General features: G+C 48.7%; 1 protein-coding gene across 3 annotated transcripts in view; it reads left to right on the top strand.

The window, feature by feature from the left end:
* Window positions 1-11,771, top strand: part of LRSAM1 (leucine rich repeat and sterile alpha motif containing 1) — a 56,679-nt gene extending 44,908 nt beyond the window's left edge. For all 3 annotated transcript variants that reach the window (XM_019510404.1, XM_019510402.1, XM_019510403.1), the window contains exons 17-25: window positions 454-541; window positions 1,401-1,475; window positions 3,090-3,170; window positions 5,797-5,892; window positions 6,579-6,677; window positions 7,520-7,651; window positions 8,197-8,278; window positions 8,661-8,809; window positions 9,657-11,771. In XM_019510404.1, coding sequence (XP_019365949.1) covers window positions 454-541; window positions 1,401-1,475; window positions 3,090-3,170; window positions 5,797-5,892; window positions 6,579-6,677; window positions 7,520-7,651; window positions 8,197-8,278; window positions 8,661-8,809; window positions 9,657-9,782 — 928 coding nt within the window. In that variant the 3' untranslated portion in view covers window positions 9,783-11,771. The remainder of the gene's footprint in view (window positions 1-453; window positions 542-1,400; window positions 1,476-3,089; window positions 3,171-5,796; window positions 5,893-6,578; window positions 6,678-7,519; window positions 7,652-8,196; window positions 8,279-8,660; window positions 8,810-9,656) is intronic.
* Window positions 11,772-14,504: the final 2,733 nt, after the last annotated feature.

Here is a 14,504-nt window from a genome sequence, read left to right as displayed (position 1 = left end):
CCAGCAAAGTCACCTCAAAGAAGTCCTTCCAAATCAATATGATTGCTATTTACAATATAAATATATTAATGTAGCTATATTACTCATCTATAATTGATCGAGTACAAAATTCTGGGGTATTTTTGGTGAAAATAAGGGTATCGGGCCTTGGTCCAGGAACCAATCCCCCATTTATAACATTGTTTTTTATGAGAAAATTGGTTCAGAGTTGCAACGTTTCAACTTAAGATGCAGTTTTCAGGAACCAATTGTATTGTAAGTCTGAGGACTGCCTGTATACAGGTATGAGATGAGTCTTGGCTGGCCAGCCTTGCTCAGTAATAAACTCCTCTCTTTCAGGAAATCCCTGCCCCTGGGTTCCCTCGATGCTCCTTTCCATTTGCAACTTCTCCTCTTGTTTGTGTCAGAATCTGAGACTCTGCAGTAATTCCCTGGTGCTGTATCTTCTTGCAGCCTGGCAGAGATGGATCAGAAGTTCCAACAAATCCTGGCTTGGCAGCAGCTGGACCAAAGCAAGGCCATTAGTCAGATCTTGCAGGAGGTAGGTTTGTGAATGGGGAGGCAAACTGCATGCTGTAGGAGGGCTAGGGAGTGGGGTTGACCACATGACTTCATTGGGCTGCAGCAGTCTTTGATAGCTGACCTTGGTGGCTAAACAGAAAAATATGATTCCTTGTTTTCTACCCAGAGAGTCAGTGGAAGGTGGTATGCTCCCTAAAAGGAAGGCGCCACTTTTAGGGAGCAGTAAAGGTCATGGGAAACAGAGCTGGTCTGGTGGTTATGGTAGAAGACTGTAAGGCAGGAAACCTATCTTTGGGGCTGACTTGCTGGGTGACCAAGGGCAGGTTGCTTGCAGGCCAGCATTTTCAGTGTACCTCTTAATTTTGAATGCTCAGTTTGAGACACTTGGGTCTGATTTTTCAGAGATGCTGAATAACTTGAATTCTCATGGCTTCCAGGTAGAAATGTGGGTGCATAGTGCTGCTTAAACTCAGACTACAGAGTTTCAAATAAGGTGTTCAAACATACTGGCTGTTTGGAAAATGTTGGTTGTAACTTCAGTGCCTCATAAGGGCCATAGCAGAAGCGCTTACATCACAGTCCCATCAGATTCTAATGAATCTGTAAATTCTGCTAAATACCTGCCATCAGCTTTCTCAGACAGGACATGATAAGAAGTGTTCTGTCTGTAAAACCGTGTCATTCTTTGTTATTTGTTGGTGCTGTAAAGAGTAACTTATTACAATAAAAAAATGAGATACTGAGCTTGTGTCAGGGCTGAGCACCCTGCAAATATCTGTACATGAATTGGTTTCACTCTAGCAAGGATAATTGGTCCATTTGTCTCTGTGTGAGTGGGTCCCACACCTGGGCTAAGCAGGATGTAATCTGTCTCTTAGAGTGAAATGCAGAAAGCTGCCTTTGAAGCCCTTCAGGTGAAGAAAGATCTCATGCACAGACAGATCAGGAACCAGGTGAGTCGATGCTGGCAAACCAGAGCACACCCAGCCATTCAGCTTCTTCCTCCAACTGGTGAGACTGCTCTAAAGAAAGTCAAGGTGCTGTGAATGCGAGCAGGGGATGAAGAAAGCACAGTGTTCTTATGTGGCTGGTGGGCTACATAACAAAGCATTGGGCACTGCTGATATTTGTCCAGTTCTTAGTTGTAAATGATGAAGTGACAGTGAGGGCTATTAGGTACATGGGAAACAGTGGATTCCTCTGTACTTGGGGCATCTAAGTATTAAATTAGAGAAAACACTTGAAAGAGTGGATTCTAGAGGACAATCCTGCATTGGTTCCTAAGGAATGGACAGATGGAAACCACTAGGCCTCTGCTATCTAGCAGTTTTTGTATTTTGCTGGGGCTGCCACCTCCATGAGAATCCATTGCATCTCCATCCAGTACATTAGCCCTGCATGTTGATGCATGAGCTCATTATTATTTTTTTCTGTTGCCAGCCTACCTTTTTGAACTCCATTTTGCTAAAGGTGAAGCACGTTAGTGGGGGTGGATGCATGAGACTCAGCTTGGGGTAGCACAGAGTTGAAATGCACCCACGGTTAAACTATGGAGAAGAGATGGCTGGTGTCTCAACAGAAGGCTCCAGACTTTCCTGCTCCTGACCTTAGGGAGAGGCCCTCCTTTCAAGAGACAGGATGAATATGTTTAGTGGTCCTGTTTCAATATAACAAACCACATGGGGTCCAATCTTTGCCATTTGCTAATAGCCTATGGGTTGTACATGTGGCATTTCTTAAAGGCATTTAGTGCCTGTTGCTGGAGTTCATCAGAAATAAGAGCCTGGTGGTCTGAGACTTGTTTGGTCCTCAGGCCTTGCTGCTGGATATTGTACTTCTCTGTTAAAAGCTTAGCATCTGCCTCTGCCACTTCTGCAGGCCAAAGACATCCCCTCCAATTAATGGAATGTCTGGGTGCACTTGGCACAGGCAGCTGCATGCCAAGGGCAGTTTTCCTCAGTGGGGATATGTGGCCTGGTGTTGGGGGTAGAATACTGACAGGCATATCTGGCTCTATTCTGGGCTTTTCCACTCATTTTCTGTGGGATTTTGGGCAAGTCACTTCACCTCTCTGTGCCTCAGTTTCCCTATCTAAAATATGTATACAGTCATCTTGGAAGGAAGGACCCCTTTGTTCAAGGATACCCCAGAGGGAAGGTTCCTGCCTCAGAGACCTGAAATCTAAGTACTGGTAGTAACAGAGAAATAGGTATTTGTCTCTATTCATGGCCATGAACTTGGATCAGATTAACTAACTATAAAACACTCCCAAAGCCTTTGACAGAAAGTGTTTAGAGACAGGCAGTGACAGACAGAAGGGGAGAGAAGAACTTATTGCCTTCAGGTGAGACACTATGCATGAACATCCAGTGGGTTGTTTACTTAGTCCTGGAGCATGTGTCAGAGATAGATTGCAGAGTGATAACAGCCTTTGTAAAGTGCTAGGCAGCTGTACTGTCCCACCCTGCTTCCCTCCCAGAGCAGCTGAGCAGTTGGGGCTGGCTCTAAGGTAGCATAAATAAAAGTAATTTCACATGTCAGTAAAAAGTATTTCATCTTCTGTTTAGATTAAGTTAATAGAGACAGAGTTATTGCAGCTGACACAGCTGGAGTTAAAGAGGCAAGAACTGGACACAGAGACGCTGCAGGTATGTAGGGCTCTGGGCTGCCCCACTCTGTACCTTTGCTTGGGGATTTCAGAGGCACTGCTTGCTTCCTTTTCCTGTTTGCAACTTCCTGGTTGTTTTATGTTTGGTCATGAGGGGAAATTCCCAGCAGGAGAGTTCAAACTTCCCTTTGCCCTGGTACTTCCTGCAAACATTGAACATTCTGCTGCTCCTAACCATCTGGAGTAACGTTCGGTGTGCAAATAAGTCAGATTGCCCTTGGGTATGGGTGGTGGGCTCTGGGTTAGCTGGGACGGAAAGGACACTGGTGGTAGGAGTTTTCCCAGTAGCTCTCGCCTGCTAAGCATCTCATGTTTACATTGTTTTGGTTTTTTAATTTTAATTTTTTAAAAAATCTCTGCCAAAGTGACATACAGTTCTCAGCCTTTGTCTTTCTAAGCCATATCTCCAAGGCCATAACTGCATCCACTCTGCCCAGCCATCCTCCCATCAAAGGGTAGTTTTCATCCAGCTGGGATCACCTGTCAAGATATTTCAGGTTGGGTTAAGGCAGTTGGCTTTAGGTTTTGTTTTTTCTTGTGCCTTTGCAGTAATTGTCTTCTCATCTCCAGTACCCTACAGCATTTACTTAATCAGGTCATTGGCCTGTATCTGTAAGCAATAGTAGATGCTTCACAGACCCCAGCATGCAGCACCTGGTTTGTGCCCCTTTCTGTCCAGTTGAGCTGGACTATTGCATTCTGGGATGTGCAGGCTTCACAGGACCCCAGGCATTGCAGAGCTGCACTGAGGAGCCCTGCAGCTTCGTTCCAGCCATACCTGTAGAAGGGGGTGAAACCTCCCAAATCCCCTGTATGTGAATGGGCTCTTTGGGAAGAGCTTGATATATGCCCTTCACGGAGGCCAAAGGAGTGCCCACAGGGGCACTTGGGGGTCTGTCTCCTTTGAGAGGAGGCCTCAACAAGTCACCAAGAAAAGCTGGCTTGGGAGGGAAGGGGAGCACTGGGCAGGAATTGCCATTTGAGTGTTAAACAGGGAGATGCCTCTGAGAGCATCAATGGTTAATGCCTCTGGAGTTACTGCCCCCTCCCCATGGCTTCCCTCTGGTGAAAGGGCTGAAAGAAGGGCTTGGAGTGGGACAGCCTTATGGGGATGGAAGCAGTGTTATTTATGGATGTACATTTCCAGTGGAGTTTTATGGGTGGTTTTCTCTGCTCTGTTTGTCTTGCTAGCCTCAGGGAAGCTAGCCGGTTCAGTGCTCCTGATCCAGTTAGTTCTTGCTCACAAAATCCACATGCCTGGATCACTGTTTGAAAGAAATTAATCATTAAAAAAACGTGTAAATAGGACATTCTGTTGCACAGAATCATTTTACCTTTGCAAGAGCATCATGAGAAGGGACTGTTTTGTGTTTTGCTAGTCAGTGGTCTTATACTCAGTGCCCGATTAGAAAGGAGTATTTCTCAGACCATAAAAATTGTTGGATTAGACCTCTTCTAGTTTTATCTACAGAGGCTCACCTGCAGTCATGGCACATCTGTCATTTCTCCTGAAAAATACCCCTTTGCCCCCCGTACAGAAATACCCAAAAGCACTGACCAGAACACACCCAGGTTCTTGTAGGAGGAAGTGCCAGCTGGCAAGCCTGGCAGATTGCATTTTCCCCTCAAGCTCTGTAAGGAATCCTGGTCAACAAGAGCCTCTCTGAGCATCCTGTCTGCACACGAGACAGACCTGTGCTCATCAAGCCTCTTCTGCGGGGTTAACCGCCAAACAGTATCACCCACCCCTTCTTCCCAGGTACCTGAAATCTTTTGAGCCAGTCATCTGATGGCCTTATCCCACTTGATGTTCCACCAGATGCAGAGAGGGCCAGTTGGATGCAGCCTTACAGTTGTGCCTGGTGTGGCCACTGTGAAACACTGTGGGTTAGACTATCCAGGAGTGGTTTGAACTGTCCCACTGTCAGGATTAGTGGTGCATTGTAACACCAGTAGTTTTTCTGTAGCGTCCTCCACTTCCAACACAACCCCCTCCTCAGGGTGCCATATAACAGAATCTCATTCCCTGCCTTAGCATACAGAGCCAGCAAACCAAGTGAGATGCCCCCTCGTTGTGGTGTATGATTGTGTTCAGTAGGAAAGGAAACTAACATCCGAAAGGGAACAGAGATGCTGTTCAAGAAGAACCCCATCTGCCTTGGGTACCTGCAGACTTGTAGAACTGAGTTTCCACGGCCCTTTTTGCAAATAAGGAAAGGGAACATAGTTGCTGTAAAGGAAGGCAGAAACTCTACTTGGAGTGGGCTGTTGGTAGAGGGCTGCTTTAGGTAAGTCTGGTGTGGGTCAGTCTATTGTGGGCTGTGACTGGGAGATGTTATCCGTCATGGAATAATGCAGGAGGTTAAATAGGAGAGAGAGGAAAATTACCATAACAGTAACTAATGTTTGTTGCAATACCTCCTAGGAGAGCTGTGGGGCAGGATCATGCCATCTGTTCAGATTTGCTGAGGTTTGTTTGGACATGGCACAACAAAATTGGGTTGAATTTTTGGCCAAAAAAATCCCTGCCCTCCTGGATGGGATGAAGGAGTGGCTGATCCCAGAGAGGTGGTCCCAAGACATGGATACCTTTGCTTCTGTTGCAGGAGGTGATAGCAGAGCAACGCCAAGCCCTTAGTAATTTGCTGCAGCAGCTACTCAAAGAGAAGAAACAAAGGGAAGAGGAACTGCACCAAATCCTGGTAAATGGGGCTATATAACGTCTCTGCATGGATGAGGGAGTACACAGACTGTGCTCTGCAGGATAGAGAGGAGGAAGGGGGCTGCTTGCAGTGGGGAAGCAAAGGAGATGGAAAGGGTTCTAAAATCCTGTACTAATAGGGCTTGTCCTGATGGGAGGCTTCAGCAGGCTTTGGCTTGGACTGGTTCTTAGAACAGTGCTAGCATTGTTTTTGCCAGAGACTGGCATGCAGTCCCCCATGTGGCACAGCAAGTGTGACCTCTGGTAGCAGCAGTAACCAGGGGAGAGATTGGGAAGAGGAAAGCAGGCCCCACTGCCACTATGCATGGTGTCCATGACCTGATGTTGTGGTATGCTGTCTCCTCTCACTGTTCAACAGCCCTGGCCTACGGCAGCCCTTCAGCATAGACCTGGTCTCAGCTTGCAGGGCCAAAGCAAACAAAGGGTGGGTGTGGAGGGAGATGCAGAATCCCAAGAGTGCCCTCCAGTCTCCTGATCTGCAGAGCATAAGTGTGATGTGGGGAGTTAAAGCAGGGCCAGCCAGAGGGAGGCTGTTAATGTCCATCTTATGTACAGTCCTGCTGCCCAGTGGCAATGCACAGGGCAAGTGGCCTTTCTTTCTTGGCTGCATAAGTCAGGCTCCCCCTGAGACGGCCAACTGAATCACTTTGTGTTGTGTTTTTCCAGTACGAGATGGAAGCAAAAAGTGAAACAAAGCAAGAGAACTACTGGCTGATCCAATACCAGCGCCTGCTAAACCAGAAACCTCTCTCCTTGAAGCTCCAGGTCCGGTCACTGCTGTTTATTGCTTGCTACACTAGTATATAGGGGCCCCATGGTGTTATGCATTGTACATACAGGTAACTAAAGACTGCCCTGCCTTAGGTATAAGTAGCAGGCATGTCCCACTGCCCTCCCTGCTTTTGATATTGGTCTCTCTCCACACCCTCAGTCTGTAGTGAGCAAATACTCAAGTATGGGGTCAGCAGTCAGATTTAGATTTACTGGTGTGAGCTAAAAACTTGCAATTCAGACTGGTCCTGGTGATCAGAAACACTGCAGCAATTTTTACAATAGATTTTTTTTTAGTCCTAGTTGCACTTCAGCTCAGGCAGCTCCATTTGGCTTCCCTAAATCCCCCTGCCATTTCAGCTGAATGCAAGAGTCCCTTTCACCTCCTTCCCTAAATGCCTGCACTGTCCTGTTGTAAGCTGTTAAAATAGCTGCTGGAGTGGCCAAGAGGTGGAAGAAATTATCTCTGTTTGGGTGCAGATTGGCTTGTGTTTATAAAGCACTTCAGGTGGCAGGTGTCTACAGGAATGTGAAGTGCTAGTGTTCCTTTGTTTTATTTTTCCAGAGATGTCATATTTGCTTTGTGGCTTGTGGAGCATCAAGGTACAAGTGCCCAGTGTCACTCAGAAAGCCAAAGGCTTCCAGTCAGCTACGAGTTACCAGCAGGGTTTTGGTCTTGAGAGCTAGATTGAGAGCAATGCCTGTTCCTTTTTCTGCATATCCTGAGCAGTGCTGAATGGGGTTCTACCCACCTGCAAAGCTGCCTTGCACAGGTAGTGTTCCTGGACTGCTACTGCAGCAAAGCAAAAGCTGAGCTCTTGCTTTGTGTTTTGCAGGAAGAGGGCATGGAAAGGCAGCTGGTAAACCTGCTCATTGAACTCTCAGCTGAACAGTATATGCCGATCTTTGCACATCATCGGATATCATTAGAAATGCTCGGCACCATGACCACCAGTGACCTGGAAAAGGTACACAGCAGAGCAATTCCCTGCTTTCACACTGAACTCAACGGGAGTTAATGCTGCCTGAGCTCTGGGCACCCTGTTAGGTCTTGTAGTTTTGGCCCTAGATGCAGAACTCTGCTGAAGTTCATGGTCATGCACTGCAGAGTCCTGTTCTGGGGATGGTTGGAAATACCAGTGTTGTTTCATGTGTCTGCTCCTGGGGTCTACTCCTCCAGGGGCCTGTGTCACAGCAGAGCACTGACACTTTGTGAGCATCCCTGAATTGCTACTGCTCTGCAGAAGCTGTTCCCATAGCATCTGCGCGAAGGGGGTCTGTGAAACTGCTGTGCAGGCTTTGGTTTCCTTTAGGTGTTCCCCATGCCACTTGAAGGGCTATACTGAGAGACACCTGGGCCCTGGCTTCAGCACCTAATGGTTTTTAAGGGGATCATCATGCCAGGCTAAGGATAAGGAACTCTGGCACTCCCACTTTCTCAAGGCCCAAGGCTGCTGTTTGAACCACAGCCTTTCTCACTCCCAGAGCTAACTGAACTCTCCTTGTGCTGCAGATCGGAATTACAGAAACTGGCCTGCAGCACACCATCCTTAGGCGAGCCCAGGAGATCCTGGCTGTGGCTGAAACAATCCCAGGTACAGGTACCACTTGTTTTTCTGCCTGATCAATGGGGGTTAGATACATTGACACTAAATGCTGGTGGTTGTATAAAGAGGCTTGTTCTCCATCAAGTCCAGAGCAGCCTCATACCACTGGACAGGGTAGTCTGCAGCTCTGTGTGAGGTTGGACAGCAGGAGGTGGAGGAGAAGAGATTTGAGGGGCAAGGCTAGGAGCAGGACAAATGGCAGCCCTAGAAGAGCTGGTTGTACAAAAGGGGTGCTGCCATTCACTGCAGTAAGGCTGCTTTAAGTGGAAGAGCTCTGAGTGCTGAACCACCCTTAGCTGGTTCTGCTTAGACTTGCTGGTTTGGAAGAGAAAGCTCTGTCTAGTGCTCAGGTTTTCTCTTGTGATTGCAGAGCTGCTGAAGAGAACTGAGGCTGAGGTCCCAGCCACACCAGAGCCCAGTGCCCCCTCAGAAGAAATCCCCAGTGCTGTGTTCCCTTCTGCTCCACAGCTGGAGCTGGATGAGAGGAAGTCAGAGTGTGTTGTCTGCATGGAGCGGGAGGTAAGACCCTGGAGTCGGGAATGGGACTGTGTGTTGCTGTGCTGTAGGACAGAGCCATGAACAATAGGGAGCTCCCACAGCCTTTGCCCCTAGGCAGAAGCTGGTTGCCTAGACTGGGCTGGAGCCTTCTCATCATCTTCCCATGTGTAGCTTGCAGGAACAAAAGCTGGCTGCTGTAGGGAACTGTGCACTCCTCACAGGCCAGCGTGTCTCCATAGTCTGTAATTTCATCTGTCTCCTGGGCTCCTACAGGCCTGGGCTGTCCAACTGGCAGAGGGCAGCAATGAGTAGAAATGCCTGTACCCTACTTCCCTTGTCTCCTAAACACATCTTTCCTTGGGACAACAGGTGAGGGGGGAAGCAAAACAAAACCTTTGGGGTTTGTGGGAGAGAGAGTTATGAATTTTCCTTTTAGGTTATCCCTGAAAATAGAGTGGATGAGATAAATGCCAGTTCAGCCCTGACTTGTTCCTGGAGCTGACAGGGGGCCTGGTCTTAAACACAGGTCTCCACAGGGGGAGCTTCTGAAGCTGTCTGTGTCACTAGGCCTTTCCTTGCACAGTGTGTTTAGGAAGTTAACTGAATGAAAGGCTTGGCCTGGTACAGTGAATATGCCCAAGAGGCATTGTACTCTGTCAGGAGAGGTACCAAGGGTCAGGGTGCTTGCCTTCTATTTCCATCTCAGCCAAACACAGGGGGTGACTGTGGCTGAGTCCTCTCTGCCTTGCTTTTCCTCTGTGGAAGCAGGGCATGGGGAAAAAAACTGTTCTTATTGAGGCTTGGATGGTGACTGAGTTCCTCAAGTGAAGGAGCAAAGTAACTTTGTGACCTTGCCTCCTCCCCACAGGCCCACGTGATCTTCTTGACCTGTGGCCATGTGTGCTGCTGCCAGACATGTTGTGAGGCGCTGCGCACCTGCCCCCTCTGCCGCCAGGACATCGTGCAGCGCATCCGTATCTTCCACAGTGGCTAGCGGGAGCGGAGCTATTCCACTTGCAGGGCTCGGGATGCTGCTAGCCAGGAGGCCAAGGAGAGTTTAGCCCCCTGCCCTGGTCTGCATCCTCCTATCACAGTGCATTAGCCAGCTGCTCCTGATGTGAAGCTCCCACATGCACTATGTTGGCCCCTCTGAGCCTGAGTCTGCTGTGGGAAGGACTGGAATGGGCACTGTCACCTCTTCCTCACAGGTGTATGGCTCCTCTGGCTGACTGCCCTTGTATGTGCATGTAGGCATGCCCCTCCTTCCCTGCAGCAACCCTTCGGTCCCTGAAATGCACCCCCCAGCACCGCACCATGGGAAAGCAAACCTCGCTGACTGACTCCTGTTGTCTGAGAACATCTCGAGTTCCCCCAAGTGTCTGGTTTCTGACTCCGTTGCCTTTAGGCTCCCCTTTCTGTGTGTGTTTGTGTCCCTGAGATGCCTGTCTGGCTTCCTCTCCTGGGGCTGAGCAGACAAGGTCCTCTCCTTAATTTATTTATTTGCCCTCAGAATCGTGCTCTCGCAGCAGCTGGGAACAACCTGTCCTCTCAGTCACAGAGGAGACAGGTTTGGTTGGTCTTTGTAGCTCCCTTCTCACTGATGCCCAGGGTACTCAGTGGAAAGGGCGATGAACTCTCTGGGAAAAGCACTTGGCAGCAGGTGTGTGATTTGGTGGGAACCCTGCCAGCCCCTCACACCCAAGCTGCTTTCATGCTCTGTGACCCAGGCTTTGGCAACAAGCACCACAGGGATCTGACCCTTAAGCAGACAGCCTTGTGCAGCCACTTGGGACTGGTAGGAACTGACAGTGGAGCAACCCCTCCTTTTGCTCCTGCTCCCACTGAAGGGCAAGGGCCCATGTGCCTCTCAGCTTGGAGCAGAGTGGAATTGGCTCTACCATCATGCAGAGAGGGGCTCTGCTCTGAATGGAAAAAAGTACCCCAGCCTGTATCATTGACTGCAGCTGACCAGGTTGTAATGAAGCGGCAGGTCAGGGAGGCACCTCCTTTATTCTCCAGAGCTGAGGGGGGTCATGAACCGAGCATCCTGTGTCAGTGGAATGGCTGGAGAGATGACAGCCAAGCTGCACCCCCGTTTTGACGGCGTCAACTCTTCTCATGGAATTGTTTCAGGTTTGGGCCTGAAGCTGGTTTGTAGAGGTGGCCAGCACTGGAATTGTGGGCCTGGCCGGGAGTCCCCAAGGCTCTTGCCTCTTCTGGAGTATCGCTGCTACCTCCACAAAACCGACTGGTGGTGACATAGCTGTGTGTTCTTGTAATAACCTCAGGCTGGAGCTAGCTGGGGATGATGGAAGGTAAATATCACTGATGGAGCTCTTGGCAGCTTTGCATTGTCATTGTGAGCATGACTTCTGGTTAATTCCCCGGTTTAATTAATGAGTAATGATTCCAGTATGTTTCTGTCTTCTTGACCTTGAAGTATAAACCAAATGGCTTTCTCCTGCCCCTTTGTAACAGCTCCCCCCAGGAGAAACCGTTAAAAAGCAGCTGGTTTCTGCTGGTCATTGTTTAGTTACTTTTCTTTCTAGAAACATGAGGCAGTGGAAGGGGTGGGTAAGGCAGGGAGCTAGGCATTGACTTTTCCCTTCCATCAGCAGAAGGTCAAGACCTGCTTGAAAATGAGATTCTTGAGATTATATTGTCTGCTTCTGTCTACATCCAAAGACCCAGCTCAGCATAACCGGTGATGTTGGCTCAACACTAGATTCTCGGGGGTGGGAGGGAGGGCAGGGGACAGGGCTGTGAGCAGAGATGAGGGGAGGAAGAGGCCTGGAATAGGAGAGGCCAAGGGTCATTTGGCAGAGCTAGCTCTGCTTCCAGCAGGCCTGGGTCTACAGAGGAGCACTGCTACTACCCTCCGTGGTTCCTTCAGTATTCGGAGCTGTACAAGGGAGAATTCAGAGGGTGTGTTCTTGCTGTAGCATGTGGGTGTCAGCATCAGGCTGCAGCCCAGGGCAGGGCAGGGCAGGTCGGTCAGATGAGAGGTTTTCTTTTCCTTGCATTTAAGTTTCAATCTGTAGACGGGGTCGTATGCCATGACTCCTTCTCTGGGGCCAGTGCCTACTCCTGTTTCCATCTCAGTCAGTAGCATAGTATTTCAGCAGAAGCCACTGTGTGCTGCTGGTGTATCCATGTGTACCTGCATATCCCCATACACCCTGAGTTTCAGAGGATACTGAGAGCAATCCAGGCCTGGGGAGTGATATGTGCTGGATATGTGGTCATTTCAAATCTGTTTGAGGACCCAAAACAGTGCCAGAACCCAGTGTGATGGCAGTGGGCGGTCAGGGGCTATATATCTCACACAGGGAGGGAGGGAGGCAGCCAGCTAGTGAAACACCATTCTAAATGTGAAAGGGGCAGAGGCTTTAATGGAGGTTTTTCTCTCCTTGGTTTGCCCTATCCCCTGCTCTCTTTATCCCCATGGACTTTTATTCCTGTCTTGTACATACCCTTGGAGTCCAACCCTCCAAGGAGCTGAGGCCTCTTCACTCCTGTGGACTCCAGAGATGTGGGAGGCACCTAGTATTTCCCAGGATAAGGTCCTTCCATTCTGATATGGGACTCCCATATGGGAGCAGCAGGTTAGTAGCATCTTCCTCAGCTGTGTTGCACTTTGTACATGATCAAGCCTCTCTTTGTGGGCAGCTGTAGCCTAGTGGTGTTGAGGGTGAGGGAAGAGACGACTTAGAGAAGTTTTTAAGTGCAGGTTAGACACCCACCTGTCTGAGATAGTTTGGGCAGGGATCATAGAACCATAGAAAATTAGGGTTGGAAGGGACCTCTGGAGATCATCTAGTCCAACCCCCGGCTGAAAACAGGACCGTCCCCAGCTAGATCATTCTAGCCAGGGCTTTATCTAGCTGGATCTTAAAAACATGCAAGGATGGAGATTCCACCCCCTGTCTAGGTAACTTGTTCCAGTGCTTCACTACCCTCCTAGTGAGAGAGTTTTTCCTAATATCTAACCTAAACTTGCTGTGCTGCAACTTGAGACCGTTGCTTCTTGTTCTGTCATCTGCCATCACAGAACAGTCCAGCTCCATCCTCTTCGGACACCCTTCAGGTAGTTGAAGACTGTTATTAAATCAATCCCCCCCCCCAGTCTTCTGTTCTGCTGACTAAATAAGCCCAGGTCCCTCAGCCTCTCATAAATCATGTACCTCGGCCCCTGAACCACTTTTGTTGCCCTCCACTGAACTCTTTCCAACTTCCCCACATCTTTTCTATAGTGGGGGGCCCAAAACTGGACACAGTACTTCAAATGTGGCCTCACTAATGTAGAATAGAGTGGAAAAATTACTTCCCCCAATTTGCTAGCAATGCTCCTACTAATGTAGCCCAGTATGCTATTAGCCTTCTTGGCAACAAAGGCACACTGGGACTCATATCCATCTTACTGTCCACTGTAACCCTCAGGTACTTTTCTCCAGAGCTGCTGCTTAGCCGGTCAGTCCCAAGTGTGTAGTGGCACTTGGGACTGTTCCATCCTAAGTGCAGGGCTTTGCACTTGTTGAATTTCATGAGATTCCTTTTGGCCCAATCCTCCAATTTGTCTAGGTCACTCTGAATCCTAGCCCTATCTTCTAGTGTATCTACTACACCCACCAGTTTTGTCATCCGTGAACTTCCTGAGGGTGCACTCTATGCCATCTTCCAGATCGTTAATGAAGATATTGAACAAAACCAGCCCAAGGACCAACTCTTGAGGCACTCCATTTGATACCGGCTGCCAACTAGACATTGAGCCATTGATTGCTACCCTTTGAATCCAACAATCCAACCAGCTTTCTATCCACCTTAGAGTCCTTTCATCCAACCCATATTTGGTCAGCTTGCTTGCAAGAATGTTGTGGGATACAGTCTCAAAAGCCTTACTAAAGTTAAAGTCTGTCATGTCTGCTGCTTTCTTTGCATCCACAGAGACAGTTGTCTCGTAGAAGACCATCAGGTTGGTCGGCATGACTTTTTCTTGGTGAATCCATGCTGACTTCCTAGTCACCGTCTCTTCCAAGTGCTTAGGAGTGGGTTCCTTGAGGATCTGCTTCATGATTTTTCCAGGGACTGAGGTGATGCTGACTGGTCTGTAGTTCCCTAGATCCTCCTCCTTCCCTTTCTTAAAGATGGGCACTATTTTTGCTCTTTTCCAATCATCCAGGACCTCCCACAATTGTCACAAATGATCCTGCCTTGAGCAGGGGTTCAGCTAGGTGCGACCTGAGGTTCTTTCCATCCACGTTTTCCACTGACCCTGATTTTGGTGCATGTCTGATTGGGCATCAGAGTCAACTTTAAGTTCAGGCAGAAAATAACTTCAAAGCCATCCCTGCCTTTGCCTAAAGGAGCAGGCTTGTCTGTAGCTCTGTCCTTGTAAGGGTCTTTGATGTGTTCTTTTCCAAGGTCCTTTCTCAAAGAACAGCTCTTGTGCCCCTGAGCATGTGCAACTGGGGACTAGTTAGGGTTTAAGGGAAGGAGGGCAGCATGTACTGGCTTTCCCCCTGTGGCACTGGTTCAGGTGCAGCCCCACTGGATAGCAGCCCTTTTATCTGTGTTCTTGGTTCAACTTACCCATAAGTTTTGAATCTGAGTCAGGCTCTCCCCTTCAAGGCTGTCAAGCCAGTTAAATGGAGGATTAACTAGCCCCATATTTAGCCACTCCTCCAGAGAGTTCCCCTTTTCCTGTCCATGCAGAGTA

The sequence above is a fragment of the Gavialis gangeticus genome, unplaced genomic scaffold, assembly GCF_001723915.1.
Source record: "Gavialis gangeticus isolate Ggan-Ray unplaced genomic scaffold, GavGan_comp1, whole genome shotgun sequence".
Taxonomy (NCBI): domain Eukaryota; kingdom Metazoa; phylum Chordata; order Crocodylia; family Gavialidae; genus Gavialis; species Gavialis gangeticus.
This window is presented reverse-complemented; position numbering and strand designations above follow the sequence as displayed.